This window comes from Tursiops truncatus, chromosome 3 (genome assembly GCF_011762595.2).
Source record: "Tursiops truncatus isolate mTurTru1 chromosome 3, mTurTru1.mat.Y, whole genome shotgun sequence".
Lineage (NCBI taxonomy): Eukaryota > Metazoa > Chordata > Mammalia > Artiodactyla > Delphinidae > Tursiops > Tursiops truncatus.
This window is the reverse complement of record NC_047036.1, coordinates 34,585,688-34,606,466: the sequence shown is the minus strand read 5'-3', so window position 1 is coordinate 34,606,466 and position 20,779 is coordinate 34,585,688. Positions and strand designations below refer to the sequence as shown.

Below are 20,779 nucleotides of genomic sequence, written 5' to 3'. Positions count from 1 at the left end.
AATACTACACAGCAACACCTAGATTAGTACTTGGTTAGATAACTGAATATTATACTATAGCCTACCAAAGTTGGCACATAAAACTAACCACCACAGGTTCCATTTCCAAACCTGTGAGGAGTGTGTTGAAGAGGGTGAAAATGGAAATCTGTACAAAATCAGGATTCTGATCAAGAATTGGTCATTAACTTGGCACAAAGTTAAAGCCCAAGAGCATTAATTTGGGCCTGTTAATAAGAAAACTCCATTATTTAGTTTCTATTTAATCTACTGAAGTAAAAGTTCTCCCTATCCCACTGTATAATATTGTTTATATTAACTTCAGAGATTAAAAAAATGATTTTAATGCACTTTGGTCAGGCACAAAGTTTTTTAGGTTTTCTTTTCAATTTATCAACAAAAATTAACAGACAATAAAATATAATATAAAAGAGAACTTAATATTTTTAATTTAAAAAATTCAACTTCATCCATCGCCAAAATTTAATACACTTTCGTTTCTTGTACTTGATCCAGAAACCTCCCTTTGACTTTACCGGCTATAATAATTAATTGCCTCTGGCAAATGCAGTTTACTTTTCCTGGCTCAAGACAACTTGTCCCAAGTTAACTCATTGGAGGTCAGTCACTTTCAACCATATTTCTAAGCTCTATGGCCCTCAGGAAAGGGAAGTTCCACAAGCTCCAACCTGCCTTTATGCCCTCATCTCCCTACTATCCTGAACATCTGCTCCCAAGATTCTTCCGAACAATCACCTTCCTCCCATCTTTTTCACTGTGCACCCTGGAACTCTTGCTCCAATGTTAACAGAGGCCCCCATCTCCTCCAAATTTTCATGTATTTATTTCGGTGGACATAACTATTAATACTTCATCTGCTTGAGGTCAAGCTCCCTGATCATTCCCCTCTTCCCCTCTACTGACCTCTGGATCCCTCTCTCACACTCAGTAAAGACACCGAGTCTTCGTTTACATCATTTATCTTCACCTTAAACCGGGCCATAATCCTAAAATAGCCCAACATCCTGGTAGACCAATGAACCAGGCTATAGACCTCAGAAGCCTTAAACTCCAAAACTCAGTCTCTGACTACATCTCATATATCATTTACAATTCTCTCATGATCTCACAACAATGCAGATTTTTGATCTAGAAAAACCCTTCGGTGAAATTTTCTCTCAAGCCTTTTAGCTCCTTTCTGGCCTTTTCCCCCTGGATAACAAGACTGGTCAACTGAACCTTTCACTCTACAAAACCCAACCAATCTTTAATGAATGTTCCTCTGCCCTGCCTCTCAGATGTTAAGCTCTGAAGCACAGCAGACTTATTGCCATGCAGATTGATTCCACTATAAAATGAGCTGGAGCCTTCATGCTGCCTGGCAGTCCTTAATCACTTGTCCTTAGTCAGCTTCCTCTGGTAACATTCGCTCAGACAGCAAGCTCCTTGACGGCAGATTGTATACCTCATGGGTGGTTGCATCCCTTGCATATACCCCTGACTTACAGAGAGTAGACAAATATTTATTAACTTATTAAACGTTAATTAATTTATTAGATATTTATTTTTTAAAAACGAATGAATGTACCTTAAAAATGCTTGAGCTTCCCCCATCTCTTGTCCCTGTGTTCCTCTCTGGCTCCTTTCCATTCTGAATCCAGCCCCAACGTCCGAACTTTGCAGAAGTGTAGTCTACAGTCACTGACTCCTGTCTCCTCTTTCTTATCCTTCATTGAGTCATCCACACACTTCAGTTTGGCTTCTTCCCACATCATTTTCCAGTCATTATCTCACTGAACATCTCTGAAGCATGTGACACTGTTTATTACAATTTCCTCTGGGAACTCTCTATAGTTCCTTGGTTCATAGACTCTATACTCTCTTGATTCTCTTTGTTCTTCTGTTGTAAATCATTACTTTACTGTCCCTTCCACAGAATTAACTTTTTCTACCCTCCCACAGAATTAACTTTTTCTACCCTCCCACTGAATGTGAGTGTATTAGCATTAGAATCCCCTGGAAATGGACACTAAAATGGAGATGTGCACAGGTGGATATTTTTGGAGTGCTCTCAGGAAGATTATCTGTGGGAGAGGTGGGACTGGGCAGGGGAGAAGTTGAACTGGGATGCAATTGCAACAGAGGCCTCAGCTGATCCTACAGAGAGTTCTTGAATTAAGGTAGCCCTTAATCGATGTCACAAACTGAGGCAAAGAGGCCAAGGCTTTGTATTCCTACACTGATCATTCGTTGGATGAAGGATTTCCCCAGAGAATGGACTCAAAGTAGGGCAAAGCATCTCCCTTGGGTGGAGGGCAATTCTAGAGAAGTGATATGGATGTCATATAGCTGTGAGCCATCAGTAGGCAGTGCTCCCAGCAGCTGGGGAAGTGAGTGCCCTGGTTGTGAAGGGAACTGTGATGGTGCAGTATAGCTTCCTCTACAGTGGGAAGTTCCCTCCCATTCCATCTTCAGCTCATGCTCTTTCTGCTTCTTACTCTCCTTCTGCTCTGCTCAACATACCTCCCTTGCATGGTTTCAGCTACCACCTATACTAATGACTCCCAAATCCATCTCCAACCCAAACCTCTTAACTGAGCATCACCCTTCCATACTCACAGAAAACTGCCTACTGAGCATTTTCAGCTGCAAATGCCATAGGCATTTCAAATTTAAAATGTCCAAACGCAGAATCATCATCCCCAATCTCTTGCTCGTCTGTGCATCCACAGTTCCTATTGTGGAGTCATCCTTGAATCTTATCACTCACTCAGCCCCATTCCAGTCCAATCCAACCAGACAGAGACCTGAATATTTTACTTTCTTTCCATTTCTGGATAGAGGTGTGGAACTATCCAAGCCAGAGTGCTGATTAACATATTCCATTTTATTAAGAGAATGATTAACCCATTGTGAGCAGAGCAATGGCCTCACAAAGATGTCCACGTCTTAATTTCTGGAGCTGTGAATATTTTACCTTACACGGCAAAGGACAATTAAGGTTGCAGATGGAATTGAGGTTGCTAATCAGCTGACCTTAATACAACGATATTATCCTGCATTATCTGGGTGAGCCCAATGTAATCACAAGTGTTCTTAAAAATGGAAGATGGGGGGAGAGGAGATCAGAGTGATGCCTTATGAGAAGGACTTGACTTGTCATGGCTAACTTTGAAGAGACAGAAAGGGGATTATGAGCTAAGGAATGTAGGTAGCCTCTAGAAGCTGGAAAGGCAAGAAACTGATTCTCCACTACAACCTCCATGTATCAGTTTTCTACTACTTTCTGTCACAGATTGTCACAAAATTAGTGGCTTAAAACAACACACATTTATTCTCTTATGGTTCTGGAGGTCAGTATTCCAAAATCAGTTTCACTGGACTAAAGTCAAGGTGTCAGCAGGCCCACATTCGCTCCAGAAGCTCTAGGGAAGAATCCATTTCCTGAATTTTCCAGCTTCTAGAGCTGCATTTCTTGCATTCCTTGGCTCACGGTCCCTTCCTCTGTCGTCAAAGCTAGCAGTGTAGCATCATCAAATCTCTTTATGCTTTTATCACATCACCTTCTCTCTAAAGTCAAATCTCTCTACATCCCAAATTCTTACCTAAGAATTTAACTTGTAGTAGTTTCTTCCAACTCTTACAAGACTTCTTAGAAACTACTCATACATAAAGGATAACAAGCCTTTCTATTACTATTCGACAGACCAGCACTGTCCAATAGAACCTTCTGTGATAATGGATACAGTTTATATTTGTTTTGCATTTCATATAAATAGAGTCATATACTATATGGTCATCATGTGCAAAACTGACATTCATTTCATAGGATATCTTTGTAAGCAATTTCCCACAGCTTGAATTACACTATTTTCATAGGACATGTTCATTTTTGACTACAAATGCTTCCATAGTTTTTGCCATACACACAAAAAAGTTATCAGAACACATGGATAAAATAATTATTTTATATTTTGCTGTGTTTCGATTAGGTGTCACAGGGGTTTTTTAAGAACACGCCATGTACAAAGTCATTAGCTGATTTCTGAGGTAGTTGATTTGTATTGTCATTGAACCAATATTCATTCATACAAATGACCTGAGCTATTAGACTATCACCTTGTCATAACAGCTCCAAAAGCGCTTCTTGTCAAGTAAATTCTCCTGACTTACCATGGAAGATGGCTCACATCACTCTCAGGGAAGCCTAAGTACTATATTAGAAATTGGATAGGTTTAGAAAAACACAGTCCCTACCCTTTTTTGAGGTATTTAGGTAAACATTCTTAGAAAATAGACTTATTGCCCTTGTAAATTGAGTTGTGCTTAGAAAAAGATAATTCAGAAATGTACAAAGAGGAAAGCAAATTTCATTCAGTTTCCTGCCACCAAGAGATAGTCACTGTTAACATTTTGGTTTGTGTATATTTAATATACACACATATATATACATATACATGTACACATTTAAACATATATTCAAACATACCTTTATGAATATCTCTATGTATACATACACATATACATTTTAGTAATTCTACATAAATGGACTCATACCATACATGTTCTTCTATAACCCTTTTTTCACTCAATATTGAATAGTGGACTATTTTCTGTGTCAATAAATATAGATCACCGCTTTAATCATGTTAATGAAGAAAATCCCCCAAATTGATAACAACTTTATAAATTCTTCACACCCCAACTGCAGTGATATTTTACAAAGTTCAAAACTGATCATTTGGGACTTCCCTGGTGGTGCAGTGGTTAAGACTCCACGCTCCCTATGCAGGGAGCGGGGGTTCGATCCGTGGTCAGGGAACTAGATCCCGCATGCATGCCACAACTAGAGTTCGCATGCCACAACTAAGGAGCCCACATGTCTTAACTGAGGAGTGGGCGAGCAGCAACTAAAAGAGCCCGCCTGCCGCAACTAAGACCTGGTGCAACCAAATAAATAAATAAATAAGTAAATAAATAAATATTAAAGGAAAAAACCTGATCATTTTACCCCTCTGATTCAAATCTTCAGTGGCTTCCTTTTGCCCTTACAAAATGGACCGTGATTCTTGGCACACTTTTCAAGGCCCTACATGACATGTCTCTTGTCCACCTTTATTCATGCTGGATTATTTCTTATATCCACTAGGGCTTTGCATCATCGCCCTTCAACTAGCTAACTTCTGCTGATCCTTAAGGTTCTGATTTAAAGACAATTCTTACAAAAAGTGTTCACTGACACCCCTCTTCCTCTTATGTCAGTCTGTTATACAGTCTGTTAGCACTCTGCACTTCTCACTGAGAAGACCCAGAACAAAAATGCATTGCTCGGTCTTAATCTTCCGTTAAGAGGTAAATTCCATGAGGCCTGGGACCATGTCCGTCTGCCTTATTCACAACCGAATCCCTAGCCCTTAGCACAGTGCCACATGGAAGGAAGAACTTAATGATTAGTCCGTAGATGAATTAGTCTGTAGACTAATGTACTTTTACAGACCTATCCCCTTATTGACACATTTAACTATAGTGTTTTTTTGCTGTTATAAAAATTGCTTTTTATAATTTACAAAGAAATAAACACATACACATACACATGTATGTTTATGCCCCTCGTTATCTGCAGGAAATTGGTTCCAGGACTCACCACAGATTAAAAAAATCCGTGGATGCTCAAATCCCTTACGTAAAATTGCGTAGTATTTGCATATAACCTACGCACATTTTCCCATGTACTTCAGATCATCTCTAGATTATTTACAATATCTAATCAATGTAAATGCAATATAAGTAGTTGCTGGTGTGTGGTGAATTCAAGTTTTGGTGTTTTGGAACCTTCTGGAATATTTTTTTCTGAATATTTTCCATCTGTTGAGGTTGGTTGAATCTATGGATGCAGAACCCGCAGATTCAGAGGGCCAGCTGTATGTATATATAGGGTACAACTTCAAAATTTATATATACAGATCACACAAAGTTTGTAGACCACTACTCTAGAATATGCAGAGAATAAAGATAGTGAAAATAATAACTATCAGAAGATACTGATATCAAACGAATTTTTCTTCCAAGGTTCTTATCCAAAATGGGACATGAAGCTTGCCTGTTAAAATCTACGCTGCCTTTCCTCCACATGTGGTCACTGAAAGCAAGCTATACATTCTGTGACCCTGATTTTCCCCCAGTACTTTTCCTACTACATTCCAGGGAATTGCACTTCCGTGCTTTTAGACTTATTTTATTCCAGGACTAGGCAGTAGATTAGTCAGTTCTATTCTTTTAAAATTCAGGGGTGTTTCATTAGAAATCAACAAATAGAGCTGCAGGACAAGCCTGAGGTAGGTAGAAAACTCACAAATGTAGACATGGAGATAGCAATGTTTCAAGTCACAACTCAAGACTACTAGCAACTGGCTGATGTCCAATAGTGATTTACATTATTATGAGGAGATATTTATCTTGTTCATTCTCTTGTTTCCCAACTAAATGGCTTTATTTCGTTGAAGGTTGCCACACTCGTTCATCTATAGAGAAGTACATACTGGAAGATTATTACTGTTACTCCATTCTGGGCAGTCAAAGGAAAAATTAGTTTGTGATGTGCATGGAACATAGTATCTAGTCCCCTGAAACACTCCCCTGGGTTTCCAGGTTGAGACTGGAGAAGGAAAAAGTTGGTAATCAAATTGGATATATATAATATATATAAACATAATATTTATGTATATATATATATATATTGTGGTAGGAACACAACATGAGCTCTACCTCCTAATACATTTTTAACTGTACAATACAGAATCATTAACTATAGGCACAGTGTTGTACAGCAGGTTTCTACAACTTATTCACTTGTTCATCGTGTATAACTGAAACTTTATGCCTGTTAAATAGCAACTCTTCCCTTTGCCCCTTCCACCGAGCCCCCGGCAGGCACTATTGTATTCTCTGCTTCTATGAGTTTGACTCTTTTAGATACCACATATAAGTGAGAATCATACAGTATTTGTATCCTTTTGTATCATACAGTATTTGTATCCTTTTGGTTCATTTGTTTTGTCACATATGGCAGGATTTCCTTCTTTTGTAAGGTATGACTTTACCCCATTTCCCCTTTTAGTTAATGGCTGCACAATACCCCATTTTATGAATGTTCTGTAATTTCTCTAACTAGTACCACATTTTTGGGTATTTAAGTTGATTCTAATTATTTTGCCATTAAAAACAATACTATGATAAATATCTTAATGCATGTATCATTTCCCACGTGTGTGAATATATCTCTGGGATAAATTTCTAGGGATGAAATTGTCAGTGTATTTTAAATTTTCATAAGTATTGCCAAATTTACTTTCATAGAGGAAGTATACATTAGTGACATATACTAGGGAGACTTTCCTACATCTTTGCCAAATCAGCATGTGACAATCTTTGCCTGTATTTTGGTGAAAAATATGCCATTATAGATTTAATTGCAATTTAAAATTTATCAGTGAGGTAGAGAGCCTTGTACACTTGTTTTCAACCTTTTGTATTTCTTTTTCTATTGGTCAGTTTTAGTGATTTGCAGAGGCTCTTTATATGTCATTTGTTTCATGACCTTGTTTATGGCTTTTTTTACTGGTGCGAATTTTTTAAAAATGTATTTATTACTTTTTGTTTTATGGCTTTTGGGTTTCTGATACATTTATAATGATCTTCCTCATTCTAATATTTAAAAAGCTACTGTATTTTCTTCTTATAGCTAAGTGAAATTTTAAGAATGTGGCATGTCAAATAAATGATGCAATTTAATCATGAAGTCTTTTAAATAAAAATTATTGTACATGTAAATAACCATGGTCACTGCCAAAAATTGAAAACCTATAGTTTTTAAGAATTCAAAATGCATCCTAAAAAATTGATTGGCATTTTATGCAAAAGTAATAAACTCTTTATATATTTTCTATATTTTAAAGTAACTAGGACAATTAAATAATTTCTTGTTGATTATATATATATGTGTATATATGCATATAATATAAATTTACATAATTCCTGAGACATTTCTGCATTAACTCTTACAGGGTATAACCATAAAAGAAATAATTTGCTGGTGTATTCTGTCGGCCTGATAGACACAAGATAGACACAAGTCACTTTTAGATTTCAATCACATAATATTTTCTTTCTATATAGCAGGTCTATGTTTCGTGATGGTGAGTTGGCATAAAGTTTATTGTTCTTTGAAATGATGTCATCACTTTAACTTGTTTTTAGGATCTTCTACAAAATATGTGGAATTAGGGGTCTTTTTTTCTTTCCCCCTCTACATGTAACGGGAAATGTTCTTTTTATTCCCCCCCCCCAAATTTACACATTAGCTTGCTATTTGTTTTTCTGATTACTGACATTTCTATACCACATTTTCTTTATCTATTTATATGTGGCTGGACATTAGGTTGCTTCCACATCTTGGCTATTGTGAGTAATGCTGCAATGAACACAGGTGTAAAAATATCTCTTTGAGATACTGAAATGTATTTTAAATTCAATATATTTTAAACTCTCACACTAAAACTATATATATATAGTACTTTTAAGAGTTAATTAAAAGTTTTAAAATATTTAAACAATGAGAGAAAATACCTAAAGTCCTGCCCTCATCACATTTTTTTTTCCTCATTTTTTGGGTGGTCCTTTTCAGTTTTGAGCCTTATGCAAAAATATTTAACACATGACTGTGATCATTATATAGTACACATTGAATTCTGCCTTTTACAATTATCCGAAACACATACTTAAAGTTTTTACCTTTTAGTGGTGGCAGTGTTCCAGAAGGGGATGTGAGAGAATAGTCATGTCCCAGGTCTCGGGCCCCCTTGGGCTCGAGTTTGGGATGGGCCGCCAAGTGAGCATCCTTGGCTTCATGCAGGAAAGAACTCAAGAGTGAGCCATAGTAAAGTGAAAGGGAGTTTATTTAGAGAGATATACATTCGACAGACAGAATGTGGTCCATCTCAGAAGGTGAGAGGGGCCCTGAGGTGAGGGGGTGGTTAGTTTTTATGGGCTGGGTAATTTCAAATGCCAAGGAGTGGGGGAGTTATTCCAACTATTTTGGGGACGGGGAGGGGATTTCCATGAATTGGGCCACTGCCCACTTTTTAACCTCTAGGTTGGCCTCTGAACTGTCATGGTGTCTGTGGGCGTGTCATTTAGCATGCTAATATATTACAATAAGCGTATAAATGAGGCTCAAAGTCTATGGGAAGTTGAATCTTCCACCATCTTGGGCGTAGTTGGTTCTAACCAGTTTATGTCATATCCTCAATGGCTGTGGCATTCTTTTAATGGTTGTGTCCTGCCCCCTTCCTTCCTGTCTCAGTATAATAGTCTTTTAAAATGTATTTAGTAATTCAATCAACCTGTGTTGTATTTTATACATATGCTGAGATATAGCAATCTATATTTTTTCTAAATTTACAGCAAATTTTCCTAACCCAGTTCAGGGACTACTTCATCTTTTTCCACTAATTAAAAAAACCATCTTTGCCATATATCATTCTGAGTTCTGCCTCCTAACTGCATGATCTTGTAATCTTTAATATGTTAAAATCAGAGTTATACCACAATTGAGTGTATATGCTACTATGTTAGAATTGACAGAAAAGTTAAAATATAATTTAAAATTTAATTTCAAGATTCAATGTTTGTGGAACCCCTGAAGTACTTCTGAAACAGGAGGGAAGGGGGCGGGGCACAACCTTTCAAAGAATGACATAGTCGTAGGACATGACAAAAACTGGTTAGAACCAACTAGGTTCTGATGGCGGAAGATTGGACTTCCAGTGGACCTTGAGCCTCATTGTAATACATTAGCATCTAAATGACACACCCACCAGTGCCAAGACAGTTCAGAGACCAACTGTAAGAGGTTAAAAAGTGAGTGGTGGCCCAATTCCTGGAAATCCTCATCCCTCCCCCAAAATAGTTGGAATGATCTTCCCACTCATTAGCCTATGAAATTACCCAGCCCATAAAAACTAACCCACCCCATACTTTGGGGCCCCTCACCTTCTGAGATGGCCTACACTCCATCCGTGGAGTGTGTTTCTCTCTAAATAAATCCACTTCTTACCTATCGCTTTGTCTCTCACTGAATTCTTTCTGTGACAAGACATCAAGAACCTGAGCTTCATTAAGTCCTAAGACCAGGTGTGTGATCACAATTAAAAGCCCGTGGGTTCAAGTCCCAATCTGAGTTATATGGTTTCACTTCTGCAAAGCTCTTAAGGTATGATGGTTTAGAAAGATCTTGGCTATAATTGGATATTGAACTTTAACTTGTAGCCTACGAGGATTTCTCAAAGCGTTTTAGGAAAGCATATGAGAAGATCACATCTGTGTTTGAAATGATAATTTAAAAAGTGGTTACCTTTAGGGGAGAATAATACTTCATTTGGGAAGCAGCTGCAATAATCCAGGTGAGAGAAACTGAAATTGAAGTCCTGCACTAGGGCAGAATGAGTAAAATTGGGGAGGTGGGGTCAGATTCAAAGATATCCCATAAAGAAGGAGGCATAAATAGTCTTTAACACCATAGAGTACAGGGTTTGAATCCTGTCTGATGTTTCCCAGTTTATGAAAATATAGAAAGTATCTGAGAAATATATACGTTTACAAGGTATAAACTTTTAACACCAGAGTAGTACAAACAGATACTGGTCCAGACATGACCTTTCATTTTGCAGTTCTGCAGCTCTCCTTAACTATTGACCAGAGGAGGCCACATGGCTAGGGAACAGCAGAGCTGAGATTTGAACACAGGCAGTGTAGCTACAGAGTCCACGTTCTTTACTACTCTGCTATCAATATTTGATTCTGAGTTGTGCGGACTCATCCTGTGAAAATCAAGAGGCAAATACAGTTTGGAATACTGTATAAAGGTGATATACAGGTGAGAGGAAAACCAAAAGAGATGATACGCTTCTATGCCAAGTTAAGAAGTGTGGCCTTTGGATCTTAAAGGCAATGGGGAAAACCACTGAAATTTTTTAAGCAGAAGTGACATGATCAGACTTGAATGCATGCAAGATACCTCTGGTGTGTTTTGCTCTTTTGAGTTTCCTTTGCACTTTAACATAATTTTCACTTTCATTCCAGTAGTTGAGCCTTCTCCAACCATCGCATGCATTTAGTTGTTTACCATTTTTTCCTAAGAAAAAACTACACTTTAAGCAAAATTCATTTTTTATCCATTGAACAAATATTAGTACACATTAGTTAATTAAAAAACACTATTTCAAAGAATCTACGAAAATAAGAAGCTTACAAAAAAGGTAAACTAGGGAATAATGATTTGCATAAAACAATACTTGTATTTATAAATTTGTAAAATTTCAAATCTATGTCTTTCAAATCTACTAGAGGAAAATTGTCTGAATGGATTTGTTTTCCATATATTAAAGGATCATTGTATAAAATGAAGCACACACCCATATATATATATATAGTGTGTGTGTGTGGTACCTGGGCCTCTCACTGTTGTGGCCTCTCCCGTTGTGGAGCACAGGCTCCGGACGCGCAGGCTCAGCAGCCATGGCTCACGGGCCCAGCCACTCTGCGGCATGTGGGATCTTCCCGGACCGGGGCAGGAACCCGTGTCCCCTGCATCGGCAGGCGGACTCTCAACCACTGCCCTACCAAGGAAGCCCCATATATTTTTTTTAAGATTCAAATGACCTACTTAAAAACTACAATTACTAGCTAAACCAGTCAAACAACTGGTTTTGAAAACAAGTTTTAAAGCCCCTGATTATCAGTCTGAATACTCCAACTGTGATGGCAGAATGTCCTATCTTTCAGTAATTAGAAAGGATGTTACCGCATATTTTAGGAGAATTTAAATAAAAATCCCTCAAACAGAGAATGACAACTTACAGTCTAACCAACTCTGACACATTGTTTTCATTCATTTGATAGAAAGGGAGGGGAATATATATATATCACATAATATATCAATTACAGCATAAGCAAAAACTCTAAATTTCAGCATATCAGTTTTATAAAGCAGTTTAAGTTATGATGATTTAGCAGAACACAGGAAAGCAAGAAAATGTGTTCACGCTTACACCAAATTAAGGATGTTGACTTATGTTACTAATGTGTGCAACTTTAATTTTGTTTAACACTGTCTGCCAAAATAAACTTTAACCCCATAACTTAAAATATGTATGTACATAAGAGTTTATTGTGTACAGTTAATGCCACTGTTTTGGCTGCAATAAAATCAATCTTGAAATTTAAAAAATATGTTAAAATAATATATGCAATATAATATATATAATAACATAATACAAAATAAACTTTCCTATTGCCTGTCTAAAATCAGACTTTTTGTTTAAGGGCTTTGAATTCAATTCAATTCTCCCAAGTTTTTTTTTTTAAATCAATCAATCAATTAATTTTCTGCAACATCGGGTCTTAGTTGCAGTGTGCGGGTTCCAGAGCATGTGGGCTCTGTAGTTTGCAGCACGCAGTCTCTCTGGTTGTGAGGTGCTGGCTCAGCAGTTGCGGCAGGTGGGCTTAGTTGCCCTGCGGTATGTGGGATCTTAGTTCCCCGAATCAGGGATCAAACCCGCGTCCTCTGCACTGTAAGATGGATTCTTAACCACTGGACCACCAGGGAAATTCCTCTCCCAAGTTTTAAGAATGTGGAAGTTAAACTCTACAATATTACTTGAGGAAAAGTTTCCAGAATATGATATATATCTGTCACAAACTGCCCCTAAAACAAAGGGGAGCTATTCTTACTAGTTCAGAAAAATTTGGATATTTTTGGGGTTTTTTACTTTTATTTTTAAATAGTTTTTATTGGAGTATAGTTAATTCACAATGTTGTGTTAGTTTCAGGTGTACAGCAAAGTGAATCAGTTGTACATATATTATACATATATCCACTCTTTTATAGATTCTTTTCCCAAACAGGTCATTACAGAGTATCGAGTAGAGTTCCAGATGTTTTTAAAAAGTAGATTTTACAGAGATTAAAATTGAAATGGTTGTGGAACCAGAAGGAAAATCCGACAGAAAAACTTTTCTATAATTTGTTCAAGCTGAAGCTTCTCATATTTTATTTAAAAAGTACAAAATGGAGTCATAGAGTCACCAAAAAATAATAGTGCGTTTTGACCGTTGAGTAATGAGGCTGATTTTTTTCACGAGATTTAAGAGTCACATAGAGTACAAGACTAAAAATATGTGTCTTTTCCTCAGCCAGGAGCAACAGAGTGAGACCAGCCAAGAAGAGTGAGTCATATGACCACAGTTTGACACAGTTGCCAATGCTGTTTTCCATTTCATGTGTCCTCTGGAAGGGTGAAAGTGGAAAAGCAGACCCAGTTGTGAAGTTTAGCTTTTTCACATTCTGCCAGCTACCCTATGATGGCGTTATATGTTGTATTAGGACTAGAAATGGGACTTTAGTTCTAATACCTAAATTTCCCCTCTATCCAAGTTCTTAAAATGTGTTGAAAATAGAGAGCATTGTGAAGTTAATTTCTCCTTATGTCACTGGACAGTCTAACTTGGTATTTTGTTCTCTCAATGACTTTAATTAAAATTATACTAACACAACAATGTAAAGCAATTATACTCCAATAAAGATGTAAAAATATATATATATATAGTATTCACAGGAAAAAAAGAAATTCGGAGTTAAAAAGAATACCATGAAAGGGCAGTGCTTTTATAGAAACAATTTAAACTGGACTGACTGTCCACCGTCTCAGTATACTTGCTAAGGAAGCTAAGGGCTCATTTAATTTTCGTGTTAGCTTTGCTTCAAAAACCAACAGCCACATTCCCAGGACATGGTCAGCCCTTAATCAAATAAAATGTTTATTGATTTTCCACTTGGTCCTTCCACTCAGCTGCTAAGTACATAGACGGTTCTGAAGAAATCAGACTTTCATTGAATGTATGTGTCATATCAATGCACCACTGCCAACTTGAAGAAACTTAGAGTAACGCCTAAGATTTATTGAGTGTTTATAAATGGGGCCAGAAGCTTTGCATGAATTACCTCATGTAATCTTCAGGACAGTTCTGAGTATTATAAGCAATTTTAATTTGCAGATAAGGACACAGGCTTAGGAAAGTTATGAAACTTGTCTCAGGTCAGTCAAAGGGATACACAGCTGTATGTTTGCATCTGCTGAGTAATATCTGGGGTTTCTGGGACTCCAGTGCCAGAAAGATCCTGAAAAATGCAGACTTGGATGATAGGGATGGAAAAGAAGGTGTGCTAAAATCAGGTCCCAGAGGCTCAGTCCTAATCTTGCCTTCCTGACCAGGGACAATCTTGACCAGGCCTGTCTGATCACACTTCAAGGAATATGGCTCGTGGCAGGTTCTCAGAGCAAACTTAACTCTACACAAGCCAGGGACAGGTGTGGGGAGAGGGGACTGAGAAATGGAAGACGTGGGAACGCTGTCCAGACGGGGGAAAGAGAGGCGGTGGGCCTCCAGGCAGGTACCCCTTTGCAGCCCACACAGGCGCCAGACACTGACATGAAAAAGCAGCGAGCTCCGGGAGAGGCCCTCCTGCGCCGCCCGAACGCTAGGCCAAGGTTTATCCCTGACCTTGGTATGTATAGACAGATACCCGCGATAGCTCAAAGCCGAGGAGCTGCGGCGGCAAAGGCGCGCAACACGACGGTCTGGAATACGCCCGACGCGAGGAAGCATCCGAGCGCGGCCGGAACGGCACTTTACCCGCGATCCGCCCCGGCCGCCGGCCCCTCCCAGCATCTCTTCTCCGTCAGCCGGAGCCCGGCCCCGGAGGTCCCAGGACGTCACAGAAGCGCGTTCGAGCCTGCAGCCCGCCCCCTGCGCGCCTTCTTTTTCCTCCCGTTCGGTGACGCGGAGGCCCGGGCCGCGCCTGCTGACACACTCACACGCTCGCTTCGGCCCGGCCTGCGACTACCCCCCAGCCCAACCATGGCGGCACTCACACGCCTCTCCTCCCGCCTGCGGTTCTGCCCCTCCGCCCGCCGCCCCGGGGGCGCCTGGTCCAAGGTAAAAGTGCGGGTGAAGAGCAAGGCCGCGTGTCGAACGAGTGCGGACGAAACCCCGAGTGGTGCCAGCGTTTTCTCCTCTGCCCGTACCCACCCGCTCCAGTCCGGGAGCCGGCATCCAGGGCCCCGAGACGCGACGACGCCTTCCTTGCCTGGCCGCTCTGCCGCATGGCCTCCTTGGCTTGGTTCTGCACCTGCTTTCCCGATGGGGCGAAACGAGGCAAAGAAGCGCGCAGAGAGGCTGAGGGGCAGGAGGACGCCTGGCAGCGCCGCCGCGCCCTTCGGGGCTCGCTCGCGTCCTTCCCGGCACGCGTCTCCGCTTCCTTGGCAGCCTTCTGGGAAGGGGCTCTGGCGGCCTAAACGGGACGAGGAGGGTTCGCTTGTTTAAAGGGGGCAAGGGGCGACGGCTGTAGCTGGTAGGTTTGCGCTCCGATTTGGGGATCTCGGGGCAGGGGCGCCTCTAGAGGCCCGGAACCCAGCGCTGGGCTAGCCAGGGGTCGGCTTGAGTTCACCGCCAAGGGGATGGGACGCTGCGCCCCACCTCCCGGATAGGGCTGCGCCGCATCTCTGCGGTGGGACAGGGAACCCGGACTGGAGCCCTTGCCTGGGCGTTTTTTACCTCCCCACGCGGAGGAGCCTGTAGAGGATAGGCGGTGGCTAGAGCGCGGGCTTTGGGCACCGGCCCCTTCTTCCAAGGCTCCTCCGGATTTCCGATTTCAAAGCCTTTTGCAAACCTTGTTCCGCCTTCACTGCAAACATGTTACGAGTGGTAGTATCTTGAGGCATTCGCGCCGCGATTGTTGGCTGATGTGTGGTCTTTTTTTGCCCCATGCTCTGTCCCCGCCTGTAAGCCCACGTCCCGGTGCGGTTCCTATTCCGAGTCCTCGGATAGGACCAGAGCTCTGAGTCTTGGAGGGTGGCTTACCTTGGCTACGTCCATCACCACCGGAGCCTTCTCCTTGGAAGAGACAAGGAAAAGTGATGTTTTTACTTAGCGTTTTGAACAATAGTTCCGAGCTTAAAAGCGTGCCTTGCACACTTGAGTACTCACAGGGAACTCCTGCCCCGTCCCATTGCTCTCCCTTCTTCCCCACGTCCACTCTCTGAGAGCGGTGAACGCAGAGGGGCCACCAAGCCCCGTAGGTAAGTGCTAGGATGATTTAGACCTGGACCGGTTTACTCATAAATGCTTCTTAGGAAGCATTTTGATAATTGCAGATAGCTTTGGATATGTAAAGCATTATTAAAAGGGAACTTGACCTTCAGTCAGATTGCTGTGGGCGCTGAAACTAATGCAAATCAGGACACAGCGATATCCTTGGGCCAAGGTCAGTATCATTCCTTCTTTTGACAGTTACTTATTTACCTAAGTGTAACTTACTCATTTTCTTCAGTATATTGTTAAACTATTCCCGAAACCCAGCAAACCTCTTCTTAGATGGCCGAGCTACAAATTACGGGGTTTTCTGTATCTCATCTCTCCTTTCAGGTTTATCATAGGTCCAACTCCAGCTTCCCTGTGTTCCTTCGGTGCTTGGCACTTAGGGCTCTTACTGCTTATTTAGCCCTTAAATCCTTACCTCCTGCTTGCGTTAACTGTGACACTTGTGTACTTGTTTAACTTTTTGAATGTGTGTACATTGTCTTCATAACCAGATGAAATTTGCAGAGACCATATTGTATGCAGTATTCTCTGTCTCTCTCAACATTACACACTACCCTGCATAGAATAGACATTCAACACGTTTCATAGGTGGATGAGAGAACGCTGTGGGAAACTTATGTGGTAACCTTGAGAATTTTTCTGCTAAACATACCCAACAGGTAAAATGAGATAGGTTTTTTTCTTTTTTATTTATGATAAACATGTCTTTCAAACTTGAGTTTGCATCAGAATTACCTGGAGGCTTTATTAAATAGATTGCTGTGTTCATCCCCAGAATTTCTGATTTAGTAAGTCCTGGCTGGAGCCCCGTACTCTGCATTAATAAGTTCCCAGTTGATAATGCTTCAGGTCTGAGGACTGCACTTTCAGAGCCATTGCCATTGACTTCGACTAAAATAGACTGTTGACTTAAAAAATATATATATATGCACAATGTGAGAGTTGCGAGTTAAAGTTTTATTTCGGGTAAAATGAGGACTGCAGCCCAGGAGACAGCATTTCAGATAACTCTGAAACTGCTCGGAGGAGTCCAGGGGAGGGGCCAGGATATTTAGAAGTTTTGCTACAAAGAGCAGGTAATTGGGAACGTCAAAAGATTGTTGTTAAATAAAGAAAACCAGATATCTCAAGTTAAGGAATTTAGCCCTTTTTTTCTCTGTATGGGAAGATGCTAGAGTCTGGGCTCACTGAAATCACTCCTTTGATATGCACCTATCTGGGGCCTGTATTTTTACATCCTGAGTTTCCTCAGGGCTCCCTGCAGGGAGTGGCGGCAATCTGATGGCTGCTAGATGGTAGGTATTCTTTTCAGCCCTGAGTTTTTTCAGGGCTCATCAGCTCACATTGGAGGGCTTGCAATCGCTGGTGACGGTGACATTCTTTGTTTACTAATATGGCAGGAAATATTCAATTTCTCAACCTACTTATTCAGACTATCAAACTTTTAATTTCTAAGATTAAAAATATGTTTTTGTGTGTATGTGTGTGTTAAGACAGAATCAAATAACTCCTTGCTACTTGAGGGTAGGGAAGAGGAGAAAGCTGTAACTCAAGCCCTTTCCTTTCTATCCCCGCCTCTACTTACTTCCCCCGTGTTTGGGCAGTATGCCAGTGTATACCAAGCTCCTCATCTGACCTTGACCAAGGTTGAAATTTAGAAGGACGAAGGTCATTTGGGCAACCTATACCTTTGCAGGTCTCATTTGACTTTCAGTATAGTTCTCTTAAATTTTCTTTTGTATTAATTGACACTTTTTATGAAAGGAGTTTTTGGAGGAAGAAAAGAATGACAGTGCTCGTTTTTGCTGCTAAAAGGACCCCCTCGGGTTCTCTGTCTGGGAGACTGATAGGCCGTGGATGTGAGTTTACAACCTCATGGGTGTGAGTTTACAACCTCGTTGGGCTGGTTAAGGGACAGCATCTCAGGAGTCAGGTGTCATTCTCTCTACTCCCTCTGTTTTTAGGTTGACTATATAATGAGAATAAAGGAGAGAGGATGTTGAGTATGAGTGATTGATTACAACACAATCGACTTTATTATTTTTTCCTGTCCATATTGTAGACGAAGTGTAAAGAGGGAAACAGTTTAAAACTGATGGTGAATGCTCGCTAGATAGCCTGATTTGCAACAAATAGTACACTGGGGTAAGACTAACCATGCCTCTCTTGCAGATAACAGTTTGCTACTTTTCTCCAGCATCCATAAACTTCAGGCCCCTTAGGGGAATGAGTTTTTTGGTGTGCTGTTCTTTACTTGTCCTTTCAGGAGGCATTCTTTGACACCCAAGATTGGATCAGGGTCCAAATATGTAGTGTTTGTAGTATTGAGAGCAACAGTTGCGTCTTAATCCTTACTATTGATAGATTGAAATAAATAGTGCAGAACTTGGCACATAAATTTTGTCACAGTAAATATTTGTTGGTTGTGTTGCTATCAGAAATTGATGCTTGATGACACCGATATTGTGAATTTGAGTCCCAGTGTACAGGTTATCTACTTTCTTTCACTCTTCCGAGGGGCCGCAAATGACAGAGTTTTCCTTATATAATAAAAGATATTGGTCATAAGGGGATTCTGGTGATAATCTGTGGATAGAGTATGTCCATCCTACTCCTAAGATGAACTACTTACAGCCCAACTCTTTCAAAGATGAGCTAGTGAAATTGTATAGATAAAAATTGAATACATCGCTATACATGGAAAGGGAACGCATGTTTCCAAATGTTTATTCACTTAAAAATGTTTTTTAATGTTTTAGGAATGTGTTTGCTACTTTTCAACCAGCACACGTCGCCATACCAAATTTTATATGGATCCAGTGGAAGCGGTAAAAGACATCCCTGATGGTGCAACAGTACTGGTTGGTGGTGAGTAATAGTATTGTTTTTCTTTTTATGGTAACAGCCTTATGTTTTTAGCAAAGCAGGGAAATTACAATGGCAAAGTATGTAGATTAGAAATGCCAATTATTTTCCTGCTTAGTTAATAAATGCCAAATATTGGAAATGCCAATTATTTTATTACTTATTTATTCATTATCTTATTTTTATTTATTAATTACATATTATCTATTTTTTATTAGTGCCCCCTTCCTGAAAGCTCAGCAAGGTTTAGCACTTTATGTTTTACCTTTTCTTTCCTTTTGTGTTTCTTTTTCTATTATTTTGAAAAGCTGACGCCTTAAATGGTGGTATCTTATTAGTAGTTTTGAAAAATCCGTAGATTCTTGGGAATTCATTGATCTCATCAGCCCACAGCTAGTCACTCTTCTTGTGTCTCCTCATTTTATGAGTTTGAGAGCACATATGCCTCTATCTGTTAGTGAGTCTCCCAAGGTCTTTGCTTTTCTTTGTTTAGAATATTTTTTAGCACCACTGTCTCACACTCATAATTGCTTTACAATGGTGTGTTAGTTTCTGCTTTATAACAAAGTGAATCAGTTATACATATACATATGTTCCCGTATCTCTTGCCTCTTGTGTCTCCCTCCCTCCCACCCTCCCTATCCCACCCCTCTAGGTGGTCACAAACCACCTAGCTGATCTCCCTGTGTTATGCGGCTGCTTCCCACTAGCTTTCTGTTTTACATTTGGTAGTGTATATATTTCCATGCCACTCTCTCACTTTGTCACAGCTTACCTGTCCCCCTCCCCATAACCTCAAGTCCATTCTCTAGTAGGTCTGTGTCTTTATTCCTGTCTTACCCCTAGGTTCTTCATGACATTTTTTTTCTTAAATTCCATATATATGTGTTAGCATACGGTATTTGTCTTTCTCTTTCTGACTTACTTCACTCTGTATGACAGACTCTAGGTCCATCCACCTCATTAAAAATAGCTCGATTTCGTTTCTTTTTATGGCTGAGTAATATTCCATTGTATATATGTGGTACAGCTTCTTTATCCATTCATCCAATGATGGACACTTAGGTTGTTTCCATCTCCTGGCTATTGTAAATAGAGCTGCAATGAACATTTTGGTACATGACTCTTTTTGAATTATGGCTTTCTCAGGGTATATGCCCAGTAGTGGGATTGCTGGGTCATATGGTAGTTCTATTTGTAGTTTTTTAAGGAACCTCCATACTGTTCTCCATAGTGGCTGAACCAATTCACATTCCCACCGGCTGAACCAATTCACATTCCCACCAGTGGCTGAACCAATTCACATTCTCCACTATGGAGAAGTGTTCCCTTTTCTCCACACCCTCTCCAGCATTTATTGTTTCTAGATTTTTTGATGATGGCCATTCTGACTGGTGTGAGATGATATCTCATTGTAGTTTTGATTTGCATTTCTCTAATGATTAATGATGTTGAGCATTCTTTCATGTGTTTGTTGCCAGTCTGTATATCTTCTTTGGAGAAATGTCTATTTAGGTCTTCTGCCCATTTTGTTTTTTTGTTATTGAGGTGCATGAGCTGCTTGTAAATTTTGGAAATTAATCCTTTGTAAGTTGCTTCATTTGCAAATATTTTCTCCCATTCTGAGGGTTGTCTTTTGGTCTTGTTTATGGTTCCCTTTGCTGTGCAAAAGCTTTGAAGTTTCATTAGGTCCCAT

General features: G+C 40.0%; 1 protein-coding gene across 4 annotated transcripts in view; it reads left to right on the top strand.

Annotated features, from left to right (window-relative positions):
* The first annotated feature begins 14,869 nt into the window (after positions 1-14,869).
* OXCT1 (3-oxoacid CoA-transferase 1) overlaps positions 14,870-20,779 on the top strand; it is a 144,570-nt gene continuing 138,660 nt past the window's right edge. Inside the window, exons 1-2 of one of the 4 annotated variants that reach the window (XM_073802083.1) lie at positions 14,870-15,054; positions 18,978-19,086. In XM_073802083.1, the coding sequence (XP_073658184.1) occupies positions 14,977-15,054; positions 18,978-19,086 (187 nt within the window). In that variant the 5' untranslated portion in view covers positions 14,870-14,976. Of the gene's footprint in view, positions 15,055-15,109; positions 15,470-16,330; positions 16,382-18,977; positions 19,087-20,779 lie in introns of those variants that run through there. The other 3 variants (XM_019930091.3, XM_019930094.3, XM_073802082.1) reach the window with 3 other exon arrangements.